The sequence below is a fragment of the Primulina tabacum genome, chromosome 4, assembly GCF_025594145.1.
Source record: "Primulina tabacum isolate GXHZ01 chromosome 4, ASM2559414v2, whole genome shotgun sequence".
Classification (NCBI taxonomy): domain Eukaryota; kingdom Viridiplantae; phylum Streptophyta; class Magnoliopsida; order Lamiales; family Gesneriaceae; genus Primulina; species Primulina tabacum.
The window spans coordinates 18,589,757-18,602,005 of record NC_134553.1 but is presented as its reverse complement, the minus strand read 5'-3'; the positions used below and the strand labels follow the sequence as shown (position 1 = coordinate 18,602,005).

The window sequence follows — 12,249 nt, the reverse complement described above, 5'->3', positions numbered from 1 at the left end:
GAGATATCCAGGGGTGCAGACTTACCCCAAGATCCTTTCATCAGCTTCGAGCCGGAAGACCTTCGAGGCATCGTGGCTCCTCGTAACGATGCCTTGGTGGTGACGGCCACCATTGCCAACTACGATGTGGCAAGGATCTTCATTGATAATAATAGCTCTGTAAATATATTGTTTAAGAGCACATTGGATTAGATGAAGGTGGAAAGATTCGAGTTTGATCCAGTCTCCACTCCTCTATATGGGTTCGCGGGCCATGCCATTCCGCCGCTGGGTTAGATTACTTTTCCCCTATCTTTGGGACGTGACTCTCGGCGGGTGACAAAGATGATAACATTTACCGTGGTGGACACCCCCTCATCATATAATGGAATCTTGGGGCGACCAGCCTTAAAGGATTTCAGGGCAGTAGTTTCCACATATCATCGGAAGTTGAAATTTCCTGTGGGAAAGGAGGTGGGAGTCTTAAGTGGAGACAAGAGAGTTGCACGACGATGTTATGAAGGAATAGTGAAAGAAGAGGGGAAGAGGGCTCGTGTGGAGGTCAATATGATTAGAAGGAGGCGAAGCGGGTTGCCCGTGGTAGCGAGGGAGGTTCAGGAGGTGATGGATGAAAAACCAGAGATTGTGACATTGGGGCCCGGTGAGAAGACCCTCAGAATAGCCCCTGACCTTGACCCAAAAGTCAGGGAGGAACTCATTACTTGTTTACAAGCTAATCTCAGCGGGTTCGCTTGGTCAGCCCAAAAGCTCACAGGGACGAGCCCAGATGTAGTAGAACACCGATTAAACATCTTACCAAATTCTAGTCCCGTGAAGCAGAAGAAAAGACACTTCGGGCCCGAGAAAGATATAGTTATAAAGAAGGAGGTGGGAGAGTTGCTCAATGCTGGGCACATTCGAGAGGTGCAGTTTTCTACTTGGCTCTCGAATGTCGTTCTTGTTCCGAAGAGTTCAAGGAAATGGAGTATGTGTGTGGATTTCAGAGACCTCAATTAGGCATGCCCTAAAGATTGTTATCCTCTGCCTCGGATAGATCAGTTGGTGGACTCCACAGCGAGACATCAATATTTGTGTATGTTGGATGCTTATCGGGGATATCATCAAATTCCCTTGGCTGTGGAGGACCAAGATAAAGTGAGTTTCATCACCTCTGAAGGAACCTTCTGCTACATGGTCATGCCTTCGGACTCAAAAATGCCGGAGCCATGTATCAGCGATTGATGGATAGTCTTTTCTGAGCAGGTGGGAAGGAATGTTGAAGTATGTGTGGACGACATCATGGTAAAGTCTAAGGATTCGACCCAACTCATACCTGACTTAGTCGAGACCTTTTCCACCCTCATGTCCTATGGGCTGAAGTTGAATCCTCAGAAGTGTATCTTTGAGGTGAGGAGTGGGAAGTTTCTACGTTATATGGTAACAGAGAGGGGGATTGAGGCTAACCTAGAGAAAGTTCAAGCTATCCAAGATATGGTCTCTCCCCGGGGACCCAAAGATGTTCAGCAGTTGACAGGGAGGATTGCTACATTAGCGCGTTTTATCTCGAGGTCCACCCACAGAAGCTTACCGTTCTTCCGGACTTTGAGAAAGGCAAAAAAATTTGAATGGGATGGGATCGAGCCTGCGAGAAAGCGTTTGTAGGGTTGAAAAAATACCTTGCTGAGCTGCCTGTCCTGGCCAAACCGGCAGCAGGTGAGCCTTTGTGGGTATATTTATCTGCCACTGAAGGGGCTGTGAGTTCAGTCCTTGTCAAGCTAGATGGATCAGTTCAACAGTCGGTGTACTTTGTTTCGCATGCACTCAAAGGGGCAGAGATCCGATACTCAGGGTTGGAAAAACTGGCTCTGGCGTTGGTAATGACAGCAAGGCGCTTGAGGCCTACTTCCTATCTCATCCAATTGTGGTGCTCACCAACAGTACATTGGGCAGAATCCTATTTCATTCAGATATGTCTGGCCGTTTGATTAAGTGGACTACCGAGCTAGGAGAGTATGACATCCAGTATGAGCCGAGAACAGCTATTAAAGCACAAGCCTTAGCCAATTTTCTGGCTGACACCGTGCACCAAGAGAATGAGGACCCTTGGAAAGTATATGTGGATGGTTCCTCTTCGAAGGAGGGAAGTGGGGTGGGAGTGGTACTGATTTCACCAGCTGGGGAGGAAGTGAAGTTAGCTGTAAGGTTAGACTTTAGAGCATCCAACAATGAGGCAGAATATGAGGCTGTGCTGGCAGGACTTCGAGCAGCCATAAATGTGGGAGCTACTCGGATACTTATTTTTTCTGACTCACAGTTGGTAGCACAACAGATGAAGGAGATGTATGATGTGAAAGATGAGAAGCTTATTGAGTTTGCTCGAGAAGTGGACAGAGTCAGAGAGAAATTCACAGAGATTATATTTGAACAGATTCCAAGGAAAGAAAATGAAAAGGCAGACACTCTAGCCAAAATGGCTGGAACAATGGAAGTTGGAAGACTAGAGATGTGGTATTTCAAGTTGAACTCACACCTCACACGAGTTCACCCGCAGTTGAACTAGGAGGAGGAGGATTGGAGGACTGGCATAGTTGATTACTTGAAAGAGGGAAAGCTTCCTGATAACCCTCACGAAGCTCGTAAGTTGAAGACAAAGTGTTCGCTGTTATGTGATGATCGGAGAAGTGTTGTATAGAACGTCTTTTGCAGGGCCGCTTCTTCGGTGCTTGAGTTATCAAGAGGCTGATTATGTGCTCCGAGAAGTTCACGAGGGATGTTGTGGAAATCATTTAGGGGCTTATGCATTGGCAAGGAAGGTGCTGCTCGCCGGTTATTCTTGGCCCTCCGTGCTGCATGATGCTCAAGAGTTAGTGATGTCTTGTGATAGTTGTCAACGCCATGCCCGGTTACATCACTGGCCGGCCGCGGCAATGAAGGCTGTCACGGCCGCCTGTCCTTTTGACCAGTGGGGAATAGATATTTTGTGGCCTTTTCCTATAGCTCCTGCTCAGAAGAAGTTCCTATTGGTAGCAGTTGACTATTTTTCAAAATGGGTGGAAGCAGAGCCTCTGGCCAGAATCACTGAGAATGACGTCCTGAAGTTCTTGTGGAAGAGTATAGTATGCAAATACGGAGTACCTAGGAAACTGATATCCGATAATGGGAGATAGTTCCAAGGGACCAGGGTCCAAGCTTGGTGTAAAGAGATGAAGATCCAACAAGTCTTTACCTCTGTAACTTACCCGCAGAGTAATGGTCAGGTGGAGGTGACTAATCGGACACTGGTGTAGGGTCTAAAGGTTCAACTTGGCAAAGCTAGGGGCAATTGGGTGGATGAGCTACCAAGTGTCTTATGGGCATACCGAACCACTCCGAGGGAAGGAACCAAAGAAACTCCTTTCAGTTTAGTCTATGGTAATGAGGCAGTGCTCCCTGCTGAGATTGGGTTGGAATCGGCAAGGGTAGTGTTTTATGACGAGGACAATGATTCGAGACGCGCTATTGACCTTGATCTTTTGGAAGAAAAGAGAGAGGCTGCCAGCATTCACATGGAAGCTTATAAAAATCGTATTGCACAGTCTTATAATCGGAGGGTCATGTAGAAGAACTTCCAAGTAGGTGACTTGGTTCTGAGGAAGGTGCAAGAAGAGCAGAGAGGAAAGTTGGACCCAAAGTGGGAGGGTCCCTTCAAAGTTATTGAAAGGCTGAGCTCTGGAGCCTATTATTTGGAGAATTCGCAAGGCAAGGTATTGAAGAGGCCCTAGAACGCTTATCATCTTAGAAAATATTATCCTTGATTTGATTGCTGATGTATCTAATTTCGAATTTTCCTATGTAATCATTTGGAATTCAATAAAATCAAGTTCTTCTTTTAAGTTAATTAATGTTGTTGTATTTTGAGGGCGTTGAAATTTAATTTTCCTACTAAGGCAGTGCCTAGTAGAGGAGCAGAGTGCAGGAGAAAATTTTTATTTCCCTACTTAGGATGTGCCTAATAGAGGAGCAGAGTTGGGGCGGGAAGAAATTTTATTTTCCTACTAAGGCATCGCCTAGTAGAGGAGCAGAGTGCAGGAGAAAATTTTTATTTTCCTACTTTTGCTGTGCCTAGTAGAGGAGCAGAGTTAGGGAAGAGAGAAATTTTATTTTCCTACTAAGGCATCGTCTAGTAGAGGAGCAGAGTGCAGGAGAAAAATTAAATTTTCCTACTAAAGCATCGCCTAGTAGAGGAGCAGAGTTATGGTGGAGAGAAAATTTTATTTTCCTGCTTAAGCTGTGCCTAGTAGAGGAGCAGAGTTGGGACGGGGAGAAATTTAATTTTCCTACTAAGGCTGTGCCTAGTAGAGGAGCAGAGTGTAAGAGAAAAATTAAATTTTCCTGCTAAGGCATCGCCTAGTAGAGGAGCAGAGTTGGGAAGAAGAGAAAAAAAATTTATTTTCCTACTAAGGTATCACCTAGCAGAGGAGTTAGAGGGTGTGAGTGTTGAATTTTTATTTTCTTGCTAAGGTATCACATAGCAGAGGAGTTAGAGGGTGGGAATGTTAAATTTTTATTTTCCTGCTAAGGTATCACCTAGCAGAGGAGTTAGAGGGCAGGAATGTTGAATTTTTATTTTCCTGCTAAAATGTCACCTAGCAGAGGAGTTAGAGGGTGGGAGTGTTGAATTTTTATTTTCCTGCTAAGGTATCACCTAACGGAGGAGTTAGAGGGTGGGAATGTTAAATTTTTATTTTCCTGCTAAGGTATCACCTAGCAGAGGAGTTCGTACCCTTTCGATTTTATTCACCGTGGTGGTTTAAAGGCATCAGAGATAAATTCAGAAGAAGCAGTGAATGCAAACGCAAAATACTCAATACGACAGAAAGCGAGTTCGTACACGCCCAAAGTGCGCAAAAGGAAACAACCAAATGTAAACATCACAAAAGTTGCATAATACTACGGAAAGTAAAGCAGGGCAGAAAATAACCGAATATGGCCCGAAGGCATACAATGTTTGCAGAAATAAAAAATAACAAAAGTAACGGTCTAAGAATCGGGGGGGGAGACTTGCTACGAAAACCTCAATGTCGATGAAGTCAGTAGGGGCGCCTGGCGGAGGATAGCCCTGAGCCTTGAAGAGGCCGGCCGCACCCTCGAAACCCACCTCCATGAAATGATAAGCTTTAGGAGCGCAGATATCGTTGAACTCCTCAGACTTGAGGAATTCTTCCTTGAATGAAGAGGCTTCGGAAGCGTGTTGCGCCTTGGCGTCCTTGAGGTCCCTATGGATTTGTGCTGCCTCAGCTCGAGCAGTCTTTAACTCTTCCTTCAGCCTCTAGTTCTCCTTCACACTGTCCTCTGTCCGTCGCTGAAACTCGTGTTTCTCTTTCAGAAGCTCTTGTTTCTCCTTCAGAAGCTCGTCACCTCGAGCTTGGGACTCCGAAAGCTCCTTATCGTGTGTCGCTTTCATCTCATCGATAGTAGCCTGGAGTTGTTCACGAAGAGCCATGCCCTCATGCAAGTCTTGGCAGGCAGTAGATCGAGTGGCGTTGGCACGCTCAACCGAACTCCCCTATGTACATCATGCCCTTAATAAGTAGACAAGAGTGAAAAGATGACAAGAAAATCATACATGTATTGGACATTAATCTAGAGACTAGAAGGAGAAATATACCTCAGTAATGCTGCTGCATGTCCTGCGAGTGAGGTCAGACCACCCCAGTGAATTCAAGAACGCTGTATCCGCGTCTGAAGAAGAGACCGATACGACTGAGATCTCAAAACTCTTGCGCTTACCATGCGGTGGGACTGATGGGCTAGGATCAGTGGACACCTTCTTCTTATCAGACGGAGGAGGAGGCCTGGCTTGGGTAGGTGGAGGTGAATCTCGCTTTGGGGCGGAGGAGGATGAGCATGCCTTCTTCTTCACAGCCGTAGGAGAGCTAGCAGATCTCTTCGCAGTAGTAGAGCAAGAACCTGTTTTCTTCTTCTCAGTAGCATGACAGTCTCCCTTTGTACCCGCCGTGACTGCTGGAACGACGGACTTCTGTGGGGCAGAGGATGAACTCCCAACTTTCTTTTTCGCAATCTCACGAAGCAGTGCGGCATTCATGATTCTAGCACCTGCAAATAAAAACAGTGAACCGAATGAGAATATTATCAATGAATACAATAAGCAAAAGAGAAACAGAAAGGGTGAAGAGATGAGAATATCTACTGGCATCCTCCTTCAGTTAAATTTTCGCGGGACTTAACCCGGCATGGCACAGGAGATCTTCAGATAGAAGTTGGGGAATGCTAAAGCATCGATCTCCTAGTACACTCATTATCTCTAGATATTCCTTCTCCTTCTTATAACCCTTGGAAAGTTCAGGCTTGGTGAAAGTGGGGTACCAGTCGGTATAACAGGTCAATTCTTTGGGTGGTTGGATAAAGAAGAAGTACTTTTTCCAGTCCTTAACATGACTAGGAGCCCCTTCGAAAAGCTTAGAAAAGTCCTTCTTTTGATCTGGACAGAACAAAGAAGTAGGAGAAAGTGGTTCAATTCAAAGGGAGGTCTAAGGCCCGGAATAGCACAGCAAAACAGCTTATCAAGCGGAGAGCATTGAGAGTTAGCAGACCTAGATGCACCTGATAGTATTTGCTCAATTCTTGGAAGAAATCGCACAAGGGAAAACGGAGACCGGCATCAAGGTGGTGCTGAAAGAAGGGGTAGCAGCCCTTGAGAGCTGGGTAGGTTCGGTCTTTAGCGGTAGGAATGATGATATGATGGGATGGAGGAATGTGCCACAAAGTTCTAAGTTTTGATTCGCTACCAAGAGGGATGTGGGATGACAAGTGACCTTACCATAAGTTATCTGCTTCAGATATGTTCATCTGTTGGGTCACATGGTGCACTTCCTTACCAGGACGGCTATGAGTGGTGACTTCCTCCTCGTGAGAACCGAGGGTAAATTCAGGATCAGCTAGGGAGGTCCTACTCTAGCTAGACTCGGTAGACCTGCTAGACTCGCTGGACTCGCTAAACCTCTCGGGATCACTCAAAGAATTAAACTCGGAATCAGATAAAGACATGGGTGCTAAGGATAATCAAACAGCAAAAGGAGAGAACTGACCCGGAAGAGACGTGAAAGAATACTCAAAAAGCAGCAAGGATGAGCCGATGACGAGCACAAGTGTGATGAACGCTCGTGCGGGGCGAGGGCGCTCCGGGCAAATGTGGCTGTCGGGGCGCTCGGGCGAGCTCGTGGCCGGGGTGAGGCAGGGGCGCTGGTGTGTGCGCGGAAGAGGCGGGGACGCGGCAGGTGAGCTCGGGGCAGGGCGAGCGTGGCTGTGCTCGGGCGAGCTAGGGGCAAGGGTGCAGCAGGGGCGCTTGTGTGTGCGCGGAAGAGGTGGGTACGTGGCGAGGGGGAGCTCGACGGGGGCGAGGGTGAGGGCGCTTGGGCGAGCGTGAGGCAAGCAAGGGTGCTGGGCGAGCTCGCGATGGGGCGATGCGCGTGGGGGCGGGCGTCTCGCATTGGGCGAGCGCTAGAACAGGGCAAGCGTGCGCTCGTGTGGGGCGAGGGCGCCGGGCGAGCGTGAGGCAAGCTTGGGAGAGCAGGCGAGCAGGGGTGCAGGGCGAGCTCGCGATGGGGCGATGTGCGCTGGGGCGGGTGTCGTGCGTTGGGCGAGCTTTGGAACGGGGCAGGCGTGCGCTCGTGCGGGGTGAGGGCGCCGGGCGAGCGTAAGGCAAGCTTGGACGAGCAGAGGTGCTGGGCGAGTTCGCGATGGGGCGATGTGCGCTGGGGCGGACGTGGCTCGCTTGGGCGAGCAGACACACAGGAGCAGGGCGAGCTCGCGTTGGGGCTAGAGCGCAGGCGGTGAGGACTGGCTTAGCGAGGCGCGCATGCGAGGCGTGGCTTGGCGAGGGTAGGGTGGCTAGGCGGGGGCGGGGTGCGAGGCGTGCGGCCAGCGCGGGCTAAGGCAAGGCGATGGGTAAGCGGCGAGAGACTTTGTCGAGGGAGAGCTAGTGTACAAGTTGCAAAGGAAATCTTTTGTGTGGGAAAAGTTATAATGACATGGGAGGTGACTTGTATTTATAGGGGAGCTCAGACCAAATCTTACCATTCAGGAGGAGATTACAATTTGATTTGATATCTTTCCCTTTGAAGCCAGATTATGAGCACAACCTAATTAATCGAACACGGTATGCCTTCGTCGCTGATAAATCAAGGACAACCCAATTAATCGAACTTTGAACCTACGATTCAGTTCGACTCGGGAGGGGGGGACTGGTGATACCCCATGGATGGGCCCACTACCCTTGGCCCATCCCCAGCCCAAATGGAAGACAGGCCCACCAAGGGCCCATGTATTCTCCTATAAATACCAGGTTTGAGCGTTCAGTTGATTTATTCACTATATTGTTTTCAGCAGCACCCTTAACTGCTCCCCCATATATCCTCAGTCTCTGACTTGAGCGTCGGAGGGGCTATGCCAATACACCCTCCTGGCCCCCTCCTAACGATCTTATTTGTGATTTCAGGCTCAGGGTAATTTCAAAACCTGTGTCTGGACTAGTAACACTTGCTGGAATCGGACCCTAAATTTCCCGTGAGTATCAGATGCTATCTCATATTGTACAGTGTTATTAACTCCTTTCATGCAACTCTGATATTCAATCTTATGTGTGTGCAGATTCTACTGCTTTTTTCTTATAAAATTGTGTATTTAAATTATATTCGTTGTGTTTTGATTACTGTTGACTTCTAGGTTTTTATGAAATTTTTACCAACATATTGCTTTCAAATAAATTGAGTGCAGATATATGGTGACGCGTAAGAAACATTCCTTTCCTTGATAAATTATTTCACCTTAATGCTTTTCTAGCTGCCTTTCGAGAATTTTAGTCGAAGCTGTGAAGGTATAATATGCATACTGTGTAAATGCTTAACACAACAAGTCTTTTATCAACTTTATCAAGTCACAAGTGATATTTTAATTGTTTTAAGTGTATCCATCAGGAAACAAATGCATTTTCTGAGTTGCATACCACAAGAGTTGTGATTGTCTGACCTATCATGAAACTAATTTTTGTCTCATTGATTTCATAATGAAGAGTTAGTTCACTGATACTCAATACACAACTTTGGAGTAGACACAAGCTAAGAGACGGTTGCAAACGATCAAGACCCAAGCCTTGGATTATAACTGTCACAACCGTTGGAAGCTGTACACAATTTAACTTCATTTGTCTAATGTGTGGATAGGATTGGCTTTTGAAAGGAATTTTGTGTTGTGTGGAATTGTGAGTGAGTTACTATGTAAAACTCTTCTTTGTGATGGTGAATTAATCTACCTTGATCAAGTGGATTTAGGATCGCATTTATCCAAACCACTATATATATGTTGGGTCATCGTGTTCTCTTACCCAATACGCAGCGGAAGTTTAAAAATTTTCTTGGGCCTCGTGTGTTTAACAAAACATTCATAAGGCGTTTAAAATTATACCTTTGCATTCCTAACGCTGGACTCCAAACTATTTCGGTGTTTAGGCAGATATAGCCCTTCTTGTAATTCCCAACGAACGGCTCTTCTACTTTGATCGCCTAATTGGGTCCACGATCGAAGACTGTCTTCCTCGCTTGGATTTCACTAGTAATTGCAAGCTATTTATGCGTTCAGATTACGTACTTCGAATTTGCCAAAATCCGAAAAAGGTGAAGCGTAGGCGGCGCGGCGGTGGAGAAGGTACTTGGCCGAAATTGTTCTCGATTTTCTTCAAGGTAGCCGTGACTTTGCTTGGCTAGGAGGGAGGAGAATTTTGTGTATTTTGTGTGCAAACATTGGTCATGTATTATGAGTTCTAGTGGTGTATATATATATTGAGACTCCTAATCTAATTAGGAGTCCCTCTCCCACAAGGACTCTAAAAATTTTATTATTTTTAAACTCTCATATAATTAATATATAATGTATTTATTAACCTTTAATAATATACCATATAAAATATATACAAGCATATATACATATTAAATTAAATACCAATTATTTAATTTATAAACTAACTCCTTGGTTAATTTAATTCTAAACTCCTCTAGAATATTTATAGGAATTTGTGCAAGTTAGTAGTCACCACTACTAGTACAATAATTTAATTAGTAAATTAAAAATTCAATAAAAAATGATTTCGAACTCATTATAACCCCGATCTACGATCAGAGAGTGGCGATTTACCAAGGATACAAATATTGTGCATTCATATAATGAAAATCTAAAATTTCAAATATCAAAATTTTAACTTACCAAATTTAGAAATTACCATATATGGCAGTTACTATATTTGGCAACTGTCAATTTTAGTGAACTCCTTCACAAAACAGGGTTCCACTCTCTTTCCTTATTTAGCAATCATGCCAACTTCCATTTGTTCCCTCTTATGGAATCAGCTCATAAATTCCTTTATAAGCTTCATGTTTGATCTTCATCAAACTATATTCGTCAAATTCAAATCCTTGAAATTTGACAATTTCAATGGGAACATAGAATCCGATACTTGTGTGACCCTCAATGGTTCAAGGATAAAGGTAGCTATGGGTTCACGTCTCCATGTGATTCAAAATAACATTTATTCTTATTCGGACTTAAACTAGTTAGCCCCATTCTTTTCATCAACATCTTAATCAAGAATGTCAGAACTCATTTCTGATTGCACCCATCGAATCATGGTAAGAGTGTCTAGTAGCATCGCCCCATGATCTTGTATCTATCACTGATAGTGCCTGCAAGAACCTTTAGTCGTGGTGAGCGTACAGTACGGTCCCTTCAACACATATATCATGATCGAATCTGCAACCATTGGTATATCAAGAGTTGCATATGAATTCGATAATGATGCGATTTATCTTTGAGTAATAGTGTCATGGTATGCGCAACTGAGGAAACACCTTTCCAAACTGCACATGTCTTACTCTAGCCAGAGATTCCTTGCACTACTGACTCATCAGACCACATAGGATATCTTTACCCGTAGAAAAACAGTGAATCATCGACTACAATGCATTTGCTCCTAGGTATTTCGAAACTACACCCAACCTCGCCACCTGATGACCTTCATGGAAACGGTAAACGGATCAAAGTGCATGCTAGTACGTATAGCCCTCAAAGGACTAATGGTGTACAACCATAACTGCGGAATACCACTCGATAAGTGATAACCACTTGGACACTCCGAGCGAGGGTTGTTCAGTGCATCAGCATATGATCACACATCTATGAGAATGGACATCTTCATGCCCTTGCCAATGAAACATGTGGTTTACATCATAGATGATAGTCTCAAGCTCGAGCGACTTTTATCATTATTTTAGGCGGTTGATTCGACTAAGAACCTGTTTAGAATATACGGTACACTTCCTAATGAGTTCTATGATCTTACGTTGTGATGCAGACCTCATGGTTTCTATTGTATATTCAAGGACTTTATCTATGCAGCTTGCATGGGTATACAGATAAAGTATAATGTGATAACCGAATAAAATCGTAAAATATTATTATAATAAAGATTGTTTTACATTAGAGTCAATAAAGCCGGAGATACAAGTTGGATTTCCAGGCACCTACTCTAACAATCTTTCAATTGCCCTGTAGCCAACTACTCATAGATCTTAGACCTATTGCTTCAAGATGCTTCTCAAACGATGGTCCTGGCAGGTGATTCTTCACTGGATCGGCAATGTTATATGCGGAGGCGACTTTCTTTACCGATATGTTTCATCTTCTCACAATCTCCCGGATTATGTGGAACTTCCTCAGTATATGTTTAGATCACTGATGAGACCTCGGTTCCTTCGGTTGCGCAACGGCACCAGTGTTGTCACAATATACCGGGACTGGATCAAATGTTTGAGGAATGACACCTAACTCTTGGACAAAATTCCTCATCCAAACACTCTCCTTTGCTATAGCCGATGCAGCTATATATTCGGCCTCAATGATTGAATCCACTGTGGTGTCTTGCTTTGAACTCTTCCAAGAAACAACACCACCATTGAGCTTGAATACAAATCCAGATATCGATTTCGAATCATCCACATCTGATTGGAAGCTAGAATCAGTGAAGCTTTCCAATTTTAGTTCTCCACTCCAGTATATCAAGAACAAATTCTTAGTTCTTCTCAAGTACTTAAGAATGTCCTTCACTTCTTTCCAATGCAGTGGGCTAGGATTCGACTGATATTGGCTTGCAACACTGAGTGCATATGCAATATCAGGTCGAGTGGATATCATATGATGCGAACACGGATGGTCAAGCCCCAA

General features: G+C 44.9%; 2 protein-coding genes across 2 annotated transcripts; both read left to right on the top strand.

Moving 5' to 3' along the window:
• Positions 1 to 324: 324 nt before the first annotated feature.
• LOC142541886 (uncharacterized) lies at positions 325 to 996 on the top strand. Its single transcript, XM_075648341.1, has one exon. The coding sequence runs from the start codon at positions 325 to 327 to the stop codon at positions 994 to 996; it is 672 nt and encodes a 223-aa protein (XP_075504456.1).
• Positions 997 to 1,948: 952 nt separating this feature from the next.
• Positions 1,949 to 2,539, top strand: LOC142541885 (uncharacterized). Its single transcript, XM_075648340.1, has one exon. The coding sequence runs from the start codon at positions 1,949 to 1,951 to the stop codon at positions 2,537 to 2,539; it is 591 nt and encodes a 196-aa protein (XP_075504455.1).
• The last annotated feature ends 9,710 nt before the right edge of the window (positions 2,540 to 12,249 follow it).

What these genes read in the sequence shown, in the direction of transcription:
- LOC142541886 (XM_075648341.1), top strand. Translation starts at nt 325, where the DNA reads ATGATAACATTTACCGTGGTGGACACCCCCTCATCATATAATGGAATC.
- LOC142541885 (XM_075648340.1), top strand. Translation starts at nt 1,949, where the DNA reads ATGTCTGGCCGTTTGATTAAGTGGACTACCGAGCTAGGAGAGTATGAC.